The sequence below is a fragment of the Dermochelys coriacea genome, chromosome 8, assembly GCF_009764565.3.
Source record: "Dermochelys coriacea isolate rDerCor1 chromosome 8, rDerCor1.pri.v4, whole genome shotgun sequence".
NCBI lineage: Eukaryota > Metazoa > Chordata > Testudines > Dermochelyidae > Dermochelys > Dermochelys coriacea.
In genome coordinates this window covers 31205340-31227687 of record NC_050075.1, presented here as the reverse complement: position 1 = coordinate 31227687, position 22348 = coordinate 31205340, and the positions used below count along the sequence as shown (strand labels likewise).

At 38.5% G+C, this 22348-nt stretch overlaps 2 protein-coding genes across 4 annotated transcripts in view; one reads left to right on the top strand and one right to left on the bottom strand.

Annotated features, from left to right (window-relative positions):
* DOCK2 (dedicator of cytokinesis 2) overlaps positions 1-22348 on the bottom strand; it is a 493769-nt gene that overhangs the window by 218341 nt on the left and 253080 nt on the right. The window lies entirely within an intron of this gene.
* The window catches only part of INSYN2B (inhibitory synaptic factor family member 2B), a 116567-nt gene that overhangs the window by 81675 nt on the left and 12544 nt on the right, over positions 1-22348 (top strand). Inside the window, exons 2-3 of the mRNA XM_038413733.2 lie at positions 255-2729; positions 5401-5475. Of these exons, the coding sequence (XP_038269661.1) occupies positions 1357-2729; positions 5401-5475 (1448 nt within the window). The 5' untranslated portion in view covers positions 255-1356. The remainder of the gene's footprint in view (positions 1-254; positions 2730-5400; positions 5476-22348) is intronic.

The window sequence follows — 22348 nt, the reverse complement described above, 5'->3', positions numbered from 1 at the left end:
TGTTTTATTGAATATATATTCTGAAAATATATTTGGTTGTGTTCCAATATTTCACGGTAGATAAATCTTTATGTGCTTCACAATGTTGAAATATCATCTTTCAGTTTCTCATTTAAGACATCCCACTACAAAGTTCACATGAGTACTGCAGATGAAAAATATTTAGAGACAGCAGGAAGAAATAATAGTATTCAACAGACTTTTCAATGGTATTCAACAGTGTTCAATTGCAACTATTGTCTTTTTATTTTCAGAAAACACTTGTCTGCTATTCTGCAAATGCTGACTATCTGGTCTGGACCACTCTCCTGGGGCCAAAGTGTTTACAGATCTCATCTGAATGATACAGTCCCTCAGACATGCTCAGTCTTGTACTTGCATGAATTAGAGCAAGGACTATACATCAATTACTGAATCCTGTTTGATGCTATATATTTGCTTGGTCACAAGCCACTGGCTTTGTTTGGCTATTTGAGAAGATTAGTTTCAGCTGCTAAAGTAAAAAGATGGGACAAGAAGAAAAAACAGCAGCACTGCAGGAAGAATTTCTGTTTGATATTAATGGGTATATTCCTACAGCAAAGCTATGCATCAAGATAGCAATTGCCCAAAACAGTTATTATGCATGTTATTTACATTCTATGAAAATAAGAAATATTTAAGTGGTCCACAGTTCAAAACTTGAATCTCTTGCGGAGGTTAACTGTTACCTAAGTAGGCATTAGAAAAGGTGGTTGACTAATTTATCTTTACAGTAGTTAACAGTTAACATACCTTGACTACTGTAATTTATACTTTTATTGTAAGAGAAACCAAGATTAGTTTCAGAATATAAACGTTAAGAATTCCAAATTCTTTCTCCATTAATGCTCTCCTTTGATTGGATATTTAAATTATTTGGGACTAGAAGAGGGACTTTAGGGTTAGAAGAGGCTAGAAGAGGGCCTTATCCTCCCTGATTGAACTAACCTCATTATCCCTAGCCTGATTCTTGCTTGCATATTTATACCTGCCTCTGAAAATTTCCAATACATGCATCTGGCGAAGTGGGTATTCACTCATGAAAGCTTATGCTTCAATATGTCTGTTAGTCTATAAAGTGCTACAGGATTCTTTGCCGCTTTTAAATTATTTAGTTTATCTTGGTGATTGGTCTAACTAATAATTTTCTCTGTAACAAAATAATATTGGTAAATATGGGGAGAAATTGAAAGAATCTCTCAAAACAGAATAGATTACCTAGAAATATAAATAAAAACCAACAGAATGAAAAGAATTAGTTTCTTAATCAATAGTTAAAATCTTCATTTGCATCTGGGGCATAACCACCAGGTGCTGTTCGAATGGCCTAATGAAATGGGTCGCAGAGAAACTTATTACTTGCAGGCCTCAAACTGCGATTCAATGGCCCAGCAAAACAAGAAAATGCGCCCTGTATTACTCAAACGGAATAGCCTGGATTCAGTTGATTTTATGAGGCAGCCACACCATCGCAGGAGCAAATCCCAGCAAGTCCGATTCAAAGATGATAGTACAAACAAGAAGCCAATTGGTGTCACTGAAATGGACGCTAAACCTGCCAAAGACACAACACTCATGATTGGAAAGGCACAAATATCTAGGCACCATAACCTGCCAAACTATTCTCTCTCTTTCCCAAAGGCTCAGAAGGGGCATCGGAATATTGCTATTCAAACTTCTCCCAGCCTCAGGAAGCATTTTCCAGTTTTTAAAAAGAAAAAACTGACAACAAGTAAGTCTTTAATGGAAATGCCAACTGAGCTGGAATGCTCTGACCAAGTCAACGGCAATCTTTCTGAGCAAGACATGTCTTTGAACCTCTCTTACTTAAGAATAACTAAACATTTGGAAGATGGATCTAGAAGAGCCAAGACATCCAATCAGTTATTTCAAAGAGAGTGTAAAGCACGAAGCAATGGGCCTATCCACTCAGCGTCAGATACTTCCACAATACTGGAAAAGGCAACTGTTTATACACAGGTGCCTGAATACATACATCTGACTTCTCCACAGGACAATAGCACTTCCATTTATGCTGCAGACATGTCCATGGATTTAAACGATTCAGTACGTTCTCCTACTACTATGAGCCAATCCAATGAAAACTGTACACTGTCATCCAAATCAGGAAAATCTCCGTCCTACCTAAACAATACCAGGAACTGCAATGAAATTAATCCACATTATGACTCTTGTGAAGAAAAAAGTGTTTTGGAGTTACCTGTATCCACTAAAGACACTAGCACTAATGAAATCACTCCGTTATCACCTCTGTCGAATCAGAGTTCATCACACTGCTTTCTCAGAGATCATCAACAGCCAACAGAGCCTGAAACAGACTCTGATTGCATGGTGCTGACTAATGATAATCATGGAATAACATCATTGACCAGCAATGATGAGTCAAAATCTATTCCCTTGTGTCACACTGAAACGGATAAAACTTCTACATGGTCATATGTTCCAGAGTATTGCAATTATTTAGAAGCCTTTCACATAAAATCCGATCTTCAAGGAAATGAAATTAAACCAGAAATCAACAAAGAGATTAGTGACATTAATCAAATTCACTTGGCACATAGTGAACTATGTGCCCTACAAGGCAAGCTGCAGTCCATAGAGGAATCTTTGCACTCAAACCAGGAGAAGATTAAAGTCCTTTTGAACGTAATTCAAGACCTGGAAAAAGCCAGAGCCCTCAGTGAAGGGTATGGTTTACTTTAATATTAAAAAAAACTATTTTGTTAAGTAATTTAACAAAAAGTCAGAAGTGACTGTTTGCTACTGAAAATCTTCCTTTGAAATATTTAAAAAAATGTTTGCAAAAATCATATTTTCTCTACTGTTTTATAGATTTGAGCCACTCCAGAGAAGCAAATGTCTTTACATTTTGGCATTAATTAGCACTGAACTTACAAAACATCAGATCAGTTAGGGCTTATCTATGTTGTCCATCCATCATATTTTGATTAAAAGAGGGCAAGATGCTATGTGACAAAAAAAACAAAAAAACCATGGTTACAGATGGCACTAATTGACAGGACATATGAAAGAACACGGACCCTGAAAGCCCCTCTCACTACGTAGGGTGGTGTTTTAAGAACAGAAATAAGGGCACTACTTGGGCCGTAAACATTCTGCAGGTTAGCTGGGACCTTCTTTCTCTCTGGCTACAAATTCCAACCCATGTACATACTATATACACACCACATTAAAATCATTAACTAGAACATGTTTGAAGAAATGGCAGCAGAAGTTTTGTAATTATTGCTTTCCCTTCTGTTATTACCAATACAGAAAGTAAAAGTCCATGATCCACATTAATGCTTTATATGTTATCAGTCCAATCACCGGCTCTGTCTTGCAACTATTACTCATCTGATTTAGGAAAGCAAATTGTGCATTAGATTTCAGACTTCAATGGGACAAGTCTGCAACTGCAACACATAAGTAACAGTGGCAGGATCAGGCACCTTACTATTAAAAATGTCAAACTAACATGTGCGAGACATTTATATACCATTTTACAGGGTTCAGAATGTCACCAAGTTTAAACCACTGGCTCAGACTTGGAGCATATTTGCTGAGAATACATTTCAGAACTCTTTATGAAACTAACAATAGTTAGAGATGGTTTCTAGCTTTAATTTAATTAGTCAATCCTTTGTGCATTTAAAAGAAGATTAAGGATCTCTTTTTTTAAAAAAAAAGCTACATGCATTAGCACTTGCAAAACATATTTAACTGCACACCTAATTTGCTTTCATAATTACCAAGAACAAAACACAAATAAGATAATTGCACATTTTTAAACTCAGGCCATGTACATTAGCAGTATTTAATCCTTATCACTGGTTACACTACAAAGGAAGCCCTGCACTTCCTTCCACATTTGCAAAAGGCCCCCAGGCAGCAGGAACAGCATGGCCCTAGTGCAAAAGAAGATGGGCAGGACCTGGGCTCATGATTTGGGGCCTAAGTCTTTACAGAAAGATGCAGGGAGTGAACAAGAGAGGTGCACGTTGTAGCTGGATGACCTACTGCCAAAAGAGACCCTTCTAGGGCTGTGGAGATAGCTCAGGGCATGTAGTGGTGAAACCTCCATGAAGTAGTTCTGCTAATTTTCTGGAACCTCTGGGGAGGAAGATATCTTCCCCAACACACACAACAAAAATAGAGTCTGCCCTCATTTGACAAAAGCCTTGTTGATGATTATGTATCTGAGTATTCCAGAAGGGTGCAGCATTGTAAAGTGAAATGCAGACCATTCTGCAACATTTGTTCTTCCTTTTTATTCTGTTACCATATTTTTGGAAACTGAATTACTGCAAAGCTCCTCAGCTGCCTCTGTTTCAGCATCAGTGACAGGCTTCAATCTATCTTTCTAGAATCATTTGGTGACTGTGTTGACTATGGTAGTAAAACTGTGTCATAATTATTCCCATTGCTTTTGTGAGTAGCACCACTACTGCTGTTGAAAAGAACAGATTGAGATTAGTTCTCAGAAAAGCACTTAGAGAATCATTTTGGGTATAATCATAGACTTTTTATGCAGATAAAGCTGCCATTGACTTCAATGGATTGTACACCTGGGATGGAAGGAACCACCCAGTATGTACCTCTACAGCATGACTAAATTACTGCAGTTGTCCCCAACTCATTCTTGACAGATGATTTTCAAGCCTAGCCTTGAGTATCTCCAGTGACAACAATTCTGCCTGGTCAGCTTGTTTGTTTTGTCAACTTTCTTAGTAGCTACAAAGAGAAGTGTTTGTTTTCTTAAATTATTTTTCAAATACACAAAGAATTGTCCAGCCGGTACAGGCTGAAAAAGGATAAACCAGAAAAATAACTTGTTTTTTGATATAGCCATTCATGTCAGCCTGCTTTTGTGGCACTATTCAATGAGAATGTTTAGCTGCCTTGCTTTTCTGTTCAAAGGAAGGGGACAAAAAAGAAAAAGAAAAAAGAAAAGGAATGGAAAAGTAGAAAGCAAAAAAAAAGGATATTTTGATGTACAGAAAGCATGGCAAATGGTTCAAATGTGTTCCAATCAAAAAGTATTCTTATAATTAAAGTGTTCTTGTAAAGGTATTCATATAAGAAAACAGTTGTACAAAATCACCTGCTTTCCAGAGAATCCCCTGAACACAACATCGGCACCACAGTTTAAATGAGTTTAAGGGCAGAGGTTCAAGATGATAAATTTATGTGCTTTGGTTGGTTTTAAACCAGATTCTTAGCAACGAATTTTAGTGTTACATTTGTGATTAGGATACTTAAAATGCCTGTAAAGAGGGGTTAGGTTTATTATAAGAGTTCTAGGTTTTCAGTTCATAACTTTTTTATATAAATTACAACAGCTATTGTCTATTGCAGGCGCAACTTCTACCACACTGGCCAAGACCTCAACAACTGCAGCACTTGCCAGAACACTGCATGCATCATTTACAGGTACCTCCTGCTACTTGCTATAGTATGCATAGATGTCACCAGGATACAATACAGTATTTCCCTTGCACCTATAATTCTACTATTGTAAATCATTAATAAAAGAGTGGAAAGTTATTGTGTGTTGTTTTAAGGCACAGAAAGAAAGTTCTCAAGGCTGACAGTATTTCGAAAGGTTTGGTGCTTTTAAGAAAATTAAACTAGAAACAGCCATTGACATGATATTGCCTCATTTTCACTATTATGCTTTGCAGTTCTTTGAAGCAGTCTCTGCTGATTGGTATTTCCTTTGGGTATTTCTGTAATTAAGTTAAATCTCAGAAAAGGTGAAGAATCAATCCTCCTCCAGACTCAAGTTAGTTATAGCTGCAATTCACGTAAAAAGTAGACAAGTACAGAACACAAAAGTGAACTCACATTTCAATTCAAGGAACAATTTTCTTAGTGAGACTGCCATTTCATTTAGCTAAAATTGCTATAGCAAAGTAACTTTTCAGTGTGTTATGGAAGCTTTACATGTACATCAATAAAATGTGCAGGGTCATAAAGAGTATCCCTCCAGCAGAGTGGGAACCTCTCTCTTGGTGCCTGGGAACTGAAGACAAATTTATTTATGTGTATTACCATAGCACTTAGGAGACATAGTCATGGGCCAGGACCCCATTGTGTTAGGTATCGTATGAACACAGAAAAAGAAAAGATACCTCCTGACCCAAAGAGCTTGTAATCTAAGACTACGAAAAGAGACAACAGATGAATACAGACAGATGGTGGCAGAGTACAGAGGAACAATGAGATAATATTGGTCATCACAATAGACAGTGCAATTAGCACAGCAGCTGCCTAACAACTGTCAAGTTGTTGGGTTTTTTTTGTAGGCATCACAGCAAACAAGAGTTTTAAGAAGGAATCCAAAGGAAAATAACTAGGTACTTTTTCAGATGTTTATGAGGAGCTCCTTCCAAACATCAAGTGCAGCTTGGGAGAAATCAAAAAGTCACTGGTTTGAAAAATTAGCAAGTGGAATATGGAGGCTGCCATCATTGGCTGATCAAGATGGGAGTAGTCATCTCAATAGTGAATGAGAGAAGACAGGTCATGAAGTCCCTTTAAAGAAAAGGCAAACAGCTTACATTTGATGCAATAGAAAAAGGGGGACCACCAGAGGGATTCGAAGAAAGGGGTGACATGGTCAAAATGACAATTTAAGAGAATTATCTTTTCAGCACCATCACTAGTGGATATGACTGGGGAAAGATTGCATTTGTCTAGGCCAGACAAAAAGGTATTGCAATAATAGAGATGAGAGCCTGCGTGACCGTTTTAGCAGAGTGGATGGATAGGAAAGGCGTGGTCTTAGAGATGTTATGCAGAAAGTGTTCATAAGATATAGACATAGCTTGGATGTGAGGACCTACAGAGAGGTCCAAATCAAAGATGATACCCAGATTATGGGCTTGAGTGACAGGCAGGATGGTGGTGTCCACAGTGACTGAGAAAGGAGGTGGAGCGGGGTGGGGGGGCAGAAGAGCTCTGTTTTAGCTTTGTTAAGCTTGAGCTGACAGCTAGAAATCCATGAGGAGATGGCAGACCAAGTTTTTAGTTCGATGAGAAAGATAGGTCTGGAACAGAGAAGTAGATCTGTCACTCCTCAGCACAAAGATGGTGGTTGAATTGGCATTTACAGATGAGATTATCTACAGAGAAGGTGTAGAGGGAGAAAGGGAAACAAGGACAGAGCCACAAAAAGTTGTGGGGGATGAGGAGGATTTTCTAAGGGACAGGCTGAAGGAACAATTAGAGAGATAAAAGGAGAACCAGGAGAGGTCAGTCACAGAAGCAAAGGAAAAACAAGATTTCAAGCAAAGGAACAATCTATGTTGTTGAACGCAGTTGACAGGTCAAGGAAGATGAGAATATAGTATTGGTTCTGATCTTTGGCTAGGAAGTGGCGGGAAGGTCACGATATATTTTGTCTATTTTCTCTTGGAAGAAATTGGTGAGATTCTGTGCAGAGAGAGGAGTGGAGCCAGGAGAAGAGGAAAATTGGAGGAGCAAGTCAACGATTGCAAAAAAGCAGCTAGAACTGCCAGGGTGGAATGCAAAATTAACTCCCTTAGGGCAGCAAGATTAGCATTAAACATGCCTACTTTAAACTCTGATAGTGTTATTACAATATATAGCCAATAACTAGGCTCCTAGTTCTAAAGTGATAGGTGGAACTTAAATAATGCACCAGATATTGTGATCTCTGTGGTATATAAATATAAAATCTGACAAGGGATTGTTTGAAATTGCTGGCAGTGGTGGAATTGGAGAGAGCATGTTTGCTCAAAACCAGAGGTTTGGGATGTGTTGAGAGGGTGTTCTTTGGTTGTGTGGTTTTTTTGTTTTTGTTTTTGTTTTGTTTTTTTAAACTTCAATAGGAATTGAAATGATAGTTTGTGTTACTATTTGTATATTTAATTGAATAAAATTTTGGTTTTGTTTGTTTTTCCAGTTATTTTCTACTGTTTCAGAAATGTAATGCTGCAAGATTTACTCCTGGAATTATTTGGCAGTTCTAAAGATAGAGGCTTTTGTCATTCACAAGGGCAGGTTGCTCCTGGGGTGTGGGTTTGTTGTGAAGTGCAAGTTTGGCAATGGGTTTCAGCAGCTGAGATGACAGAAAAAGGTTTCACCAACTGAGGACTGGGTGTTGGAAGATGTCAGGAAAGATTCAAATAATTTGTCAATAATGGATGATATTTTTCCTGTCTCCCCAAAATTTTGGGATGTTTTTATTATCTCCATTTTTTTACAGACCATAGTGGCCATACTCTAATCTTCACATTCATATCTCATAATCCTCATAGAGCAATGGGCCCAAAGGACACTCTCCCATTTGCTAAGTCACAAAAAATACCTGCATGCCCATTCAATGAGCAGCCCACCAATGGGCTTCAATCATGTTTTCCTAGACAGATCTCATCTTGTATAAAGCTCAAGTAGATCCCAAAAACTGTAAAATGTCAACAAATCAGCCAAACACTGCAAAAGAAAACAAAGCAAGATTTGTGTCTCTACTGTCTTTAACTATTGAAAGCTACTTTTGAGCTATTCATAACTCTTCATGTAAAAATAACTTATTGGAGAAAAAGGCAGGTTGGGCCCATAACCACTCAGTCAGAAAGAAACTGAGGGAACAACGTATTTATACCCGTTATGTGAAATGTAGAGCTCAAGGGACTTGTTCGCACACCTTACCTCCCAACTCAAAAAGGTTATCTGGCTCCCTGGCTAGTCATGTGGTTCATACACTTCTGTGCTCTGAGGTGGTAACTCTAAGGCATGGAGTAAGTTCTCTCACTGGCATGCACATGGAGCAACATATGTGATCCCTCTGTGCACCAATAGGCATAAGAATTATTAGTCACATGGTCCATAGTATAAAACCTGAATTATCTAAAGGTCTCTAGGGAAACAAAACTTTGGGAAGATGATACTCTGTAAAGTCAGTGATCAGCCTACCAACTCAGTTATAAGCACATCAGCTCCTTGTTTCAATTTATCCTGGTTTCCTTTTGTCTACACTTCAGTCATGTCGACATAGCTGTGTCAGGGGTGTGAAAAAAACAGCCAGCCAGCGTAGATGCAGCTATGTTGACTGAAGTAGGCTTCTGTCGATGTAGCTCATGTTGTTCGGAGAGGTTGTGTTCTTACACTGACAGAAAAACTCCTTCTGTCATAGTAGGCAGCGTATAAATTAGGAGGTCTATGCCAACATACCTATGCCAGCACAGGCTCCACAGCTTAGACAAAACCTACATTAGAGTTACATGTGGGATGAGTTTGCCACATTATGTACAATATACCTTTTAAAAAAGAAAGCTGACACATACATTTCCCACGAAACTCCATGCCTTCTGGTTCTAAACAAAAAAACTTAGTCATCTTCTTCATTTTTTAGTCTTCTTTCAGCATAAAATACAATGCCACTCTACACATTTCTTCTCATATTTTGAGAATAATTAACAAAACTTTCAGCGATCTATAACCTTAATGTGCTGATTATTCCATTTATTAACATTGGTCTTTGAAATCCTCCATGTGAAACTAAGGTTTTATTCACATTTTTCCTGATTATTCTTCAAAACTACACTACTGCCTGCTATCTACATTCCAATGCTCAAATAATTAGGAAAGGAAGACAATTAATTTGATGAAAGAAAATAGAGATTAAAACAACATTACATAACAGCAATGGTACTGATGAGAACTGTCATTTTACATTTCAAATTATAGTAAGGCTTATAAGATATACTTGTAAGCATGTCTAATAAGCTAATGAACAAGAGATAAGAGACTTCCTTGCGCTTCGTTAAGCAATCAGCTGCATTGTGATAAATCGCTATGGTGAATTTCACACTGAACATAGTGTGCAGAAATATGACTGAATATATGTCTCTGTATTCATGTGTTGCAATCACTAAACCAACATTACAAACTTATTACTCAATTATTCTCAGGAGGCTATACAAGGTAAGGTAAACATAGTATTTTTTGTAAGAATTCCATGTCCTAGAGTATATCAAAAATATCTTTAAGAGTAGATGATATATTACACACACACAGGCTAGGCTACAGGTAAGTACCCACTTCCATTAAGATCCTCAGCTCCGTTCCTCCCCAGTGTAGATCTTCTATTGGCCTCTTAATATGTCTGGTAAGTGTCCTTTATTCTTGTCCGAGTACAATCTTGATACCACAGACCACATCTTGCCTGCACATCCTGCCTAGGGTAAGCTGCCTGAGTGGCTTTTTTCTTCCTTTTCTGAGAGATGTCCGTGGATGATGTTGAGCTCTTGTTCATTTTCCCCAGGGCTCTCTCATGAGTGGTACCCTGGGAAAGGGGTTCTATTCTGTCACTTTTGCTTAAAAAGGAGGTAAGGCCACCGGGGGATAAAGTTAAAATCTCAATATGCAGGTGACTATCACATCTATGACTTTTGCCGGACCCAATGGCGCAGACTCTCTGCTTTCCCAGGTCCTGGTCAAGATACTGGAACAGTCTGGGGTGGCTATAGCTGAAATCAGGCAAGAACAAAGTGATGTGAATAATTACAGGGAAATAACATGAAAAAAGGGAGGGGTTCCTGTTTACCCCAAGTATTAAAGAGGTTCAACCACACTTAGTCAAAGCAGGATGATGGGCACATGGTTAAGACACTGGACCCAACAGTCTAATAACCAAAATCAAAGCCCTATACTAGTCTATTTCAGATACCAGCTGTCTCTCTTTCCCCAGTCCTCTCCCTAAATAAGCGAGGTGAGGGGATGAGAATTTATTTTATGGACAGGGTTCTCTCCCCCCATATTTGTTAACGTGCTATGAAGCATTTTCTAATTTTGTAGGTATGCTCAGTGACTGTTGCATTGGGTGCACTTTATAATCTGAAATTAAATAAACTATTAGGAAAATATGCATATTTGAAACCTGCTATTTTCCTCCCACAGTTCTTACATAGCTAAGCCTTCCTTAATCACCGTATTTTTAATTAAATTATGATTTCAGTGACATCAAATGCTAATAAGGAAGCCAACAAACTACCTGAACAAATAAATGCCTTTCATTAATCCAAAATAGATTGAAAGTTTTATAATTTGCTTATCAAATCTTAACAGAAAGTGTTCTCTGATATGAAACAGCCAAAATCAAACTTATCTTGTTCAGTCACCTTCTTGCTAAAGTCCCATTGTATTCAACTGAGAAATTAATATACTGAATGAAAAAAGCACCTTACCAACTTCCGCAAGCAAAATTGTTTTCTACAAGAGATACCTTAGGACTGCATTACCTTCAGGCAGTGAGATGTCTTAGGTATCTCCACCACTCAGTAAGATTGCCTTCATTTGTACCATCACAATCAACCCTTCTAAAGGTGACATATGTTGAAAGGCCATCATAATAAATCTTCGGTTTTAAAGAGAAAACAGATCATACAGAGCCACTCTTGAGAGGTACTCACAGCCTCAACTCCTACTGAAATTACAATGCATTCTCTGACCTTGCTCAAACTCCCTCCCCCAATGGTCTAATTCTGCAAGGTGTCAAGCACTCTCAAATCCCGGGATCTTGCAGATTCAGGGAAACATGCAAGTTCACAGAGACCCTGTCAAGGTTGATTCCCCACTCTGGCACTTTGAGTGCAGAACATGGGGGCCCACAAGGATTTTAAAAATTAATACTGGTCACTCCAGGCTGGTATTAAACTCCGAAGGTCACATCTTCTCTCTGACCTTGGATGGGTAGTTGCTGCCACCACCGAAGTGCAACCCTCCCTCCCCTTTTGTGAGCCCAGAAAGGAACACTTGGGAATTCCTTCCTGTGGGATACCCTGAAGTTCTTTCACCCCCCTTCCCAGGAAGAGCTGAGAAAAAAAAAAACAAAGGACATTAGCTATTGCCACCAGCTAATTAAACAACATATGCACAAATCTCTTAAGGACACAAAAATCCAATCCTGTTCTTTTAAAAGGTAAACTTTAATAAACCCAAAAGGAAAGGAAATACATTTGGAACTTAGGCTTTTTGTGAGATCTTAAAGAAATAATTAAAAAATTAAGCATTAAGCATTAACCTCTCTTGAGGTTCACTTTAAAGGTTACAAACAAAACAAAAGCATCTGGGGTTAGCACAGAGGAGTCCACAAGCCAATAAAAAAATAAAAGAAATAACCCTAATCGCGTTTTTAGACAATCCCTAATTTACTTATATTTCTGGGGTTTCAGATAAGCAATCTTTAGGTGTGATCTAATGATTTTTCATACCTGGCTTAAAGCTTCTCACAGCGTAACTGTTTCCGGTTCCCCTATTTTACAAAGAACACCACCACACAGACAAAGGGAAGTTTTCCCCCAATTTTAAGAATTTCTAACTCTACCAATGGCTCTTTCGGTCAGGGCCCACTCCACTTCCTTTTACCTGTGGGCTTGTTAACCCTTTATAGGTAAAACAAGTAGAGAACCACCACCGAGAGGGATTCCACAGCCAACAGGCTGGATTGGTGTCCACAAAGGGAGACCAATGACAGAAATCTGAAATTAAAGAAGCAAAGAGAAAATGTAGCATAACTAGTCCAACTAACAACTTGAAAAGATTATACAGAAGTTTGAGACCATGGGGCCACCAGTGATCTTCTTACCAAATGTCAGATACAAAAATGAAAGGAAACAAGTGTATCTTAGCAGCAGCCTTCATTTCCATGTGGATAAGAATTGTTTGTACGCCCAATGCCATTAGTACTGCAGAGGACAAATGAAACAGCCCCTTCTTATCCATGCACCAGATATAACATGTCCTAGTGGGTGGCTCCTAAATTTTAGTTGTTCTACTGCCTTACTCTGTGACCTCGGCAAAATCATTTAAATTATCTATGCCTCCCAGTTTTCCCATCTGCAAAATGGAGATGATCATAGTTAGTTATTTTGCCAGGGCATTTCCAGGATCAATTGATTAATGTAGTCAAACTAAGTGCTAAGCAGAATTAAATTACCAGGTAATAACAGAACCCACACTAAGCAAAAATAGAAAAAGCTATCTGACAGCTGGCAATTTAGAGTAGGTGCTTGGAGATGCCAGAAAAGCCTTAAAAACAAAAACTTCATTTTGCTCATTTATATTTTATATTGCAGTTTCCATTATTAGTTGCAACTAATTAAGCCACTGAACAACAAATTAAAACATGCCAACACATGCTTTTTGAAATCTCTTTAATGGATAACGTTTCTTATTAAATTCCAGATTCAGACTATTAAATAAATCAGTAACATGTAACCCTTGTACACTCCCTCACTTGGCCCATGTTGGTTCATCTTTAGCAATGCTGATCCCAAGGGCCTTATGAGTACTGTGGGTATGGCTACACTGCAATAGGACTGCAGGGCTGTTTAATTGCAGTGTAGATTTCTGGGCTCAGGTTGGTGCTCGGGCTCTAGGATCCAGCAAGGTGGAAGAGTCCCAGAGCTCAGGCTGCAGGCCAAACCAGAACATCTACAGCCAATTGCCTGCCAGTCTGAGTCCCATTGGCCTGAGTCAGCTGGCACGGGCCAGCTGTGGGTGTCTAATTGCAATGTTTGCAAAATGTAAGAAATTATGGGTGGAAAATTTAGTTTTAAACATCTGAAAAATAAGGTATTGATATGGGCATTAATTAGAGAAGTGAGGACAGTGTAAATTTAGACTAAGGAGACTATGGGTACGTCTATATTACCTGCCAGATCGGTGCGCAACTATCGATCCAGCGAGGGTCGATTTATCGTGTCTAGTCTAGACACAATAAATCGACCCCTGAACACTCTCCCATCGACTCCGGTACTCCACCTTGGCAAGAGGTGCAGGAGGAGTTGACAGGGGAGTGTCAGCAGTTGACTCACTACAGTGAAGATACCGCAGTGAGTAAATCTAAGTATGTCGACTTCAGCTACGTTACGTTATTCACGTAGCTGAAGTTGCATATCTTAGATCGATCCTCCCCGCCCCCGCCCAGGGTAGACCTGGCTTTTAAGATTGGTGTTTTCATGCTTGCCTTTTGCACTGCTCTTTTTTTGAAAGGACATGAAACCTTCACTACAGGGACTTTGTGGCTTACAAGGATAACACTAATTTATTCCATCCACCTACCAATTTACTCTCTTTTCTCTCCTCAAAATGAGGCAAAACCTGAGCTGTGAATTTGACCCTCTGAAAATACATTTCTGATGTGTTTTGAAAGTACTTTAAGACTTAAAAACAACAACAACAAAACTGTCTATACATACCAGTGAAGTATAGTGTTATGCTTCAAAACTGTCTTATGGCTCAAAGTTATTACAGAATCTGAATTTATTTAAAAAGGTTGTTATGAAGAGAATGTGTATCCTGTAAGATTATCTACAGTACTTTAAATTATTACACTGATTAATAAAATCTAAGCATTAAAAATAAAATTACTGCCATGTATTTTTTCTAATGTGAATGTTGCTTACTGCAAGAATCTTCACTAAGTATTTTGTCTGCGATGTGTAGTACTTACTCCATATTTATAGATAAATATAACATATAAACATTAAATAACTTCAATTATCTAAAATATATAGACACAACCGTCAAATAAGAGATTTAATATCTCTCTCCCTTACCTAACACAATTTGTATTCTGTCTATTATTTTAAATATGAAATGAAAACAAATAGGCTGTGCTGCCATAGGGTTTCAAAGTAAGTTTTGAAAACGTGAATTTTCTTGACACTATACATGTGGGTTTTGGCTGTTTGTTTTTTGTGTCTACTACTTTCACATATCAAGAAGAACAGAATAAGCCTGTTATTTTTGCTAAGTTCAACCATATGTAGTAGCAGCCTGGCTCTAACATTCATAAGTCAGGCAATTTTTATTTCAATCCTCCATGTTTTATTGTAGCATTTTTCAAAATCTGTTTTTATATAGGAACTGAGTTAACAGCTGATTAACAATTCTCCAAATGAAATGCCTATCCTAGTAGGAAAAAATTAACTCTCACATGCTTCTTCTGTGCAAAACTCTTGATTCACAGAAGTAAGCATCCCTTAAAGCTAAGAAATATATTGTAGGGTTATTTTTGTTTAGCTTGCTGCTCATTGATTAGACTACTAGAGGATCTAGTCATTAATCAGATAACTAAGTTTGAAAGGAATAAATATTTGGAAACAGAGCTATAGATACAATATAAAAAAAGAGCAAGTCAATTAAATTAAGTACATACAACTATTCCAGAGTTTGAAAATTTTGCATGACTACTAATCCATAAATTTAAGGAAAGTAAATTTGCTAAAACCAGCACAAAGTGCAGGGTTTTGGTTTTTGTTTGTTTGTTTGGTTTTTTTTTGTAAGAGCCAACTCTTCACTGAAGTTAAAAACTCATTACAGCACAAAATATTTGCCTGCTGAGGGCTGAAAGTAGTACAGTTCACTACAGTTATTAGCATATTAAAATATCAGCATTATTGTGATGGTCAGCTTACATAAATCAGCAGGTCTTCAAGAATACCAAATTTTCTATGCCAAATTGTACTACAAGGAAAATGAAAGTTCTCTCTCTTTTCTTTAATTCATTTATTTCCATTGCCACCAAGACCCAAAGGGCTAATCCAATAGCCATAGGCGCTCGTACATCAATTAAAATATAACAGAGAAAAACAAACCCAGTCCAATGAGTTCAGCTCCTGAATTAAATGCAGCCATACTATCAGAGCAGCACAATGAATGAATCCTCCATTCTACCTATGGTATATTCCTGCTATAGCTTCATCCCTCTCCAAACACGTAGGACACCCTACAAAAAATATTGCTATGAACATTAGCTTCTCAGACTACATTCCTTTCAATACATCTTTTGTCATTGGATGTATTTTTAACTATTCATTGTTTTCAGGACTGATTATCATGTAGGCTTCTCCAGTCCACTGTAGCAGAATTTAAACCTAGCTGTATTTCAGGCATGATGGTTTTGAAGTTATGTCATGTTTATTTATGGCCATAGCAAACCTGCAATTCTCTAAGGGCTAATCAAAATGCAGATGCACTCTGGAAAGTGATGAACTTGCCAGTCAGATATGTAAAGAGTGGTGCCGATGGAAATTACACTGCATAAATAATGAACAAAACTTAATTAGAAGCATATTTCAGGGAAACCTTTCCCATCAGTTCAAAAAAATCTAGCATATTTCAGGGGCCGTAACTGCTCCAGAAGCATTTACATTAGCTATTTAAAACAATCCTTTCAATAATACCTTTGATTTATTGGTTATGAATTGGATCTAAAAAATTCCACTGTTTTGCACCATCTACACACATTGATATGTGAGGCCTATTGATTAACACATTGCAGTAGGCTCAACCAATATATTTGCAGAATTTTAAAAAGGTTGCCTTTAGTTCAAGAAATCTGATAGAAGACTAATTTCACGCCCTTTTAACAACCCTCACTTTCTAGAATTGTTTATAATTTAATTTAAGTGTACTGTATATCCATAAACTCCCCAAGTGCTCTTGATAACATTGTTTTCTGAAAAGCATTTCTATTACACAACAGTTTATGTTCCACACACAAATTCGGTATTATATGCAGTGAGTAACTCATTCTTTAGTGTATCAAGCATACTGCTAAATTCATTGCTTATTCAATTGCGAAGTACTAGGACTCCTGATAACCAAATTGATATTTATCAGCTTCAAAGTGCTTTATAGACAACTCATTAATCCTCACAACTCTCCTGAAAAACAGGAACATATTACCCCCCTGTGCACATGGGAAAGAGTTGCACAGAGAAGTCATGCATCTTGCCCAAGGCCACAGAGGAAGTCTAAGCACCATAGTTCAGGGCAACTGCACTTGTTTTCCCCCTCCGTGGTCCCTCAAGTGTACCCACGCCAGGTTCCTGGCTCCTCAACTGTCACCTCCCCTGGGTGGAGACCTGCATCTCTCCTCCTCCCAACTGGGGTTTCTCCAGGCTGCACCGTTCCCTGCTTACCCAGTGATATTCCCAGCAAGCCAGACTACCTAGAAGGCAAGTGTATGTTCTTTGCTTTCTCTTCAGAGGCTGTAAAAAGCATGATCGCCTGCAGGCATAATTTACCACACATCCTTTCCAAGCAAATACAACAAGCATAACAGAGAAAACATATTAAAAACAATACAAGAACCTACATGCAGACTAAAAAGCTTACCATATATATAACCCATCAGTCTCATGGTGCCTCAGTAAGCCAAAGTCCTTCCAAACCTTCCCAGAAAGGATTGGGTCCCAACCCCCCTTGGGCAGAAGATCCTATCTGTTTGCTGGATCAGAAAGAAGATCCTGAGTCAGTTTAAACTCAGGCTAGTTATTCAAAAGTCTTTTCTTTGTCTGTTAATTTCTGGAGGATCCAGTATATGCGAGTGTCTCCAGGTGGTACTGGTACTGAGTGAATTTGCCTGATCACCCCAGCCCACACAGAATTCCATACGATCCCTGGCCCACAATGATACAAACTGAATATAGTAAGATCTCCCAAAGATATTACAGAAAATTGCCATTTCTGTCACACTAAGATATTATCTCACCCACCTTGTCACACTAAGAAGAGTACGTTTGGTTCCCAATCCTATCATCAGGAAAAGTCTCAGAGGTTGCTGAGATCCAAGAATTTATACAGGGGTCCTGGGCTCTATAGCACTGGAGGCTGCTCCCTATGCTGAAATAAGAGTAACCCTTCACCTGTGGCCATGAGAATGCAAAATTGGGCATTAAGCAGTACAGCTCCTTCCTAAGGGCCAACTATGAGGCTCATCCCCACCTGATCATCTTACGCAACAAAGCAGCTCTTAGTAATTATGTTACAGATGCTTGCAGTGAGGAAGGAAGGGCAGTAAGCAGAATGCCGGATCTTGTTTTTCCTTCTTTGTATTAGAGTAGTGCCTACATGCCCCAACTATACATACAGTAAGAGAGAGTTCCTGCCCTGAACAGCTTCCAATAAAGAGAGACAAAACAGATGGAAGGTGGGCATCTCTTTCCTAATATCCTTCTCAAGGAAATCTCTCATTATGGGGAAGGGGGGGTGTTAGAGAAAAGCAATCAAAGCTGTTCAAAATTATTATACTCTCCTGGGATAACTTTCCTTTTCAGAAATTTGAAAGACCAATACCCCTCTCTCTTTCTGCGGTACAAACTATGCACACTATATGCAATCTGTAGGTACAATATGCATGTTTTACCCTTTTCAATTGCTGACATATTAAGCCTCTGCTCAGTAAACCTTGCTTCACATATTAGTCTACTTTTCCCTTGGTGAACCTCACCTATCCTGGGTCTTCCCAAAGCAATACATTGAGTTACTGCCAGTGGAATGGCTTCTATTACATATGTTTGAGTGGTCCCCTGAATCCATCTGTGTAGCTCTTCTCAAGTCCATCCATGTCATGATTATGGTGGTGATTATGTTGACTGGTACTGGGATAAAGAACCTTTCACCCCTACATTGCCAGTTCAATGTCAGTCCATCTCCACAGTGACCAGCAGTTGTTAACCATTGATAACTACTAAACAGCCCATGTTAAATGATTCAAGGCTTTCAATCTAGTTCCCAGGGGACAGGTGTCAACATTACAAATAACTTCACAACTGACACTAATGGGCACTCTCAGACTACTGCAGTCAAGTATTATATAGAGACTGAATCACCCTCTTACCCCCAGAGATAGTTTCTCCAGGAAAACACTCAGACACTTTGGCAGTGAGCAGAGGGCAGGAACATGAACAGCTGCTGCCCTTACTGTAACTGTTCTGTAAATAGAAATCTTCAGTCTCAGGACAATCAATGTCACCTACGAACAGCACTAAGCTCAGTTTTTTTAAAATTAACTGCTCTGTTGACTAGTTCCTTGTCCCTTTTACATCATTTTACCTTCCTATCCTCATTTAACTGCATATCACCACCTTTCCCTGAAAACCTTCCCTGTGTCCTCTATGGTTTTAGATAACCCAATGCTGTTTCTTCTCACTTACTGTACGTTTTTAATTTAAGATCATTCCTGAAAAGACAACAAACAGAGAAATATGAAAGGGGTGCAAGTAGCCATGCAAAGTAGTCAGGGCAAGGATAGGCCACATGGTTAGTTCCAAATTTTTCTCTAGTTTTTTTCTTTATGTTTAACCCATACCTAATCATATTTTCATCACGATTCATTTGAACCTTATATCTATTTCTATGTATATTTTTCACCTGATTTTCCAAAGTGATTAAGCAATCAGGCTCCTATCTAACCTCAACTTAGAGTTAAGAAACTCAACATCTTTCAAAACCAGAACCTTCTTTGTTTCTGCTGATAATTAACACTAGCATTTCCTTTAATTAACCCTGACATTCTATTTATTACATTTAACCCTAACCCTCCGGATTTTGACTCTTGCATTTTAATAACCACCATCTTTGGTGCTGATATATTGTCATTTCTGCTTACATGATGAAATACCACTGAGTTTACCAGTAAGTTTAAAAAAAAAGGATTTTTTTTTTTTTTACAGGAGAAGCGTTTTAACAGGGAAAGTTACATCTATTTTACCAATTCAACTTAAATTAAACCTTATGCAACTTCTTCCCCAACTTGTCCTCAATGCAGCTTGACAGTCCAGATTTTACAAATGGGTGAATAACTGATTCTGTAACTGAACATATCTCCTTCACGTAAGGTAAGCAACAAACTCAGAAGATCAGCATATACATGACATTGACCATAAGCCCTTTATAAGGTTGCTTTAAATGGTTTGGAGACATACCAAAATGCCACAGTGAGATTAGTTTGGTTTCTTGCAGTACCTCCAAAATTATAAATTCATACTTTAAAGTCTTTGCTTCTGTCTTCCAAAGTTAAACAAAATATTGTACATTTATTATGTTTTTAAATAGATGATAAATTAACACTCCATGGACTGCAAATTGTGACAGCTTTTTCCCCCAGAATCTCCAGGCTTCCTGGAACTCTAACTTAATATCACTTTTTTTTTTTTAAGTTAACTATTCAGCTTTCTAGGTTGAATTTATATTCCAGCATTGCATGCAACATTTCCAGGACACAAACTACTTTCATTAGACTGGCTCCTTCCCACATGAGACTCCTTGTGAGAGATTTAATTATTTTCCCTATCACGCTTAACTATTTATACTTAAACCAGCTGTTTCTCCTCATTAGCTTACAGGTCACCAAAGCAGCTTGAGAATGACACTATCAGATATGAGACTCTAGATCTTCTAGGACACACATTAATTATACGTTTCACTAATTCCAGAGAAAGTTAATAAAATCTCTAATACAATATTTATTTTGTTTATTGAGATTTAAAATAATAAAATGATGCCTATTCAAAGCTCGAGGCACTTTAACATGATTGACACCACAGTAAAATCCCAGCAACACCAAGTAATCATTTCAACAGGAACTCAGCCAGCCAGCCACCTACACAGCCACCTTTCCCCGCTTTCATTGTTAATAATAAAAAGATACTTTGGGAGTGTTGGGTGACTACAGTAAAATCCTGTTTAATCAATGCTCCCCAGAGGTTGTACTGCTGTGTTCAGTACTCTCTGAGCTCTCCAAACCTGGAGCAGGCAAAGACAAGTTTACTAGCTTTCCTACAGCCAGCCAGCACTGTGGAACAGATTGTGCTCATGATAACCACCTACTGCTCAGGAGTGAATAAGAAACCAGCGGATTAAGATGTTTACCACCTAGCACCTGATAAACTTTTTACAGTAGCGGGGGGGGGGAGTATTTCAAACAACAGTCTACCTGCATGTCTATCTTATCTATAGGCTTATTATTGCCCAATGATAGCCTGGGGAGGCCTAGCTTCTTCAGACACCCGGGCAGGTGTCTATATGGGTCTGAACATGCCTCACCCTGGAAAGGGAAAGGGTCACTTTTTATCCAGCCAGAGGTTCTCTGTCTTAGTTCTCAGGCTTTGGCTGTGCTTGTTAAAAACCTGTTCAGTGGCCTGTGCAGTGGGTCAAGACCCACTCCCCAACGTCAGTGGCCCTCCCATTGTCTCACAATCTTCAAGCATTTGCTGAGGAGCGTCTTATCTTGAGCCATTTTAATCTTCCTACATTCGTTTACTAATAGCTCACTATTCAGCTACACCAACATGCAGTAAACATCCCAATAGCCTGCTGAACACAGAGTATTCATAAAGTTATTTTACAGAGCAGCTCCATATCAGTCACACACTGTTTATTCATAGATACTAAGGTCAGAAGGGACCATTCTGATCATCTAGTCCGACCTCCTGCACAGCGCAGGCCACAGAATCTCACCCACCCACTCCTATGAAAAACCTCACCCATGTCTGAGCTATTGAAGTCCTTAAATCATGTTTCAAAGACTTCAAGGAGCAGAGAAGCCTCCCTCAAGTCACCCATGCCCCATGCTACAGAGGAAGGAGAAAAACCTCCAGGGCCTCTCCAATCTGCCCTGGAGGAAAATTCCTTCCCGACCCCAAATATAGCAATCAGCTAAACCCTGAGCATATGGGCAAGATTCACCAGCCAGATACTACAGAAAATTCTTTCCTGGGTAACTCAGATTCCATCCATCTAATATCCCATCTCAGGGGATTTGGCCTATTTACCCTGAATATTTAAAGATCAATTACTTACCAAAATCCCATTATCCCATTATACCATCTCCAACCAATTCAAGGGTTTCATGTCATTTCTGCTCCATCACACCCAAATTCTTCACATTTCAGGATTTGCACATTCATCGGGCTAGACTGACTAATAGCCAGATTAAGTATAGAAATTCCAGTCTTTTTAATTGAAGAGCAATTTATACAGTATTGACTTACATTGTAAAAATCCTTGTACTTAATGATAGTTTGAATTGTCTCAGAGATATGATCATGAACTGACAGACACCAGCATCCTTTCAATTATTAAAGCACTAACTCAGCAGATTATGCATTACAAAAACAGTATATTCCACTGGCAATGCTCTGACAGAACTCATGTTTGCCATGTGCTTGCATTGGTTCCAGGATATTAGAGAGAAAAGATGAATTGGACCAACTTCTATGGGTGAAAAAGACAACATTTCGAGCTTATACAGATTTCAGTAAGGCATTTGATACAATTCCACATGGGGAATTATTAGTTAAATTGGAGAAGGATGGGGATTAATATGAGAATTGAAAGATAGATAAGGAACTGGTTAAACAGGAAACTACAATAGGTCACACTGAAAGGTGAACTGTCAGGCTGGAGGGAGGTTACTAGTGGAGTTCCTCAGGGATCGGTCTTGAGACCAATCTTCTTTAACATTTTTATTACTGATCTTGGCACA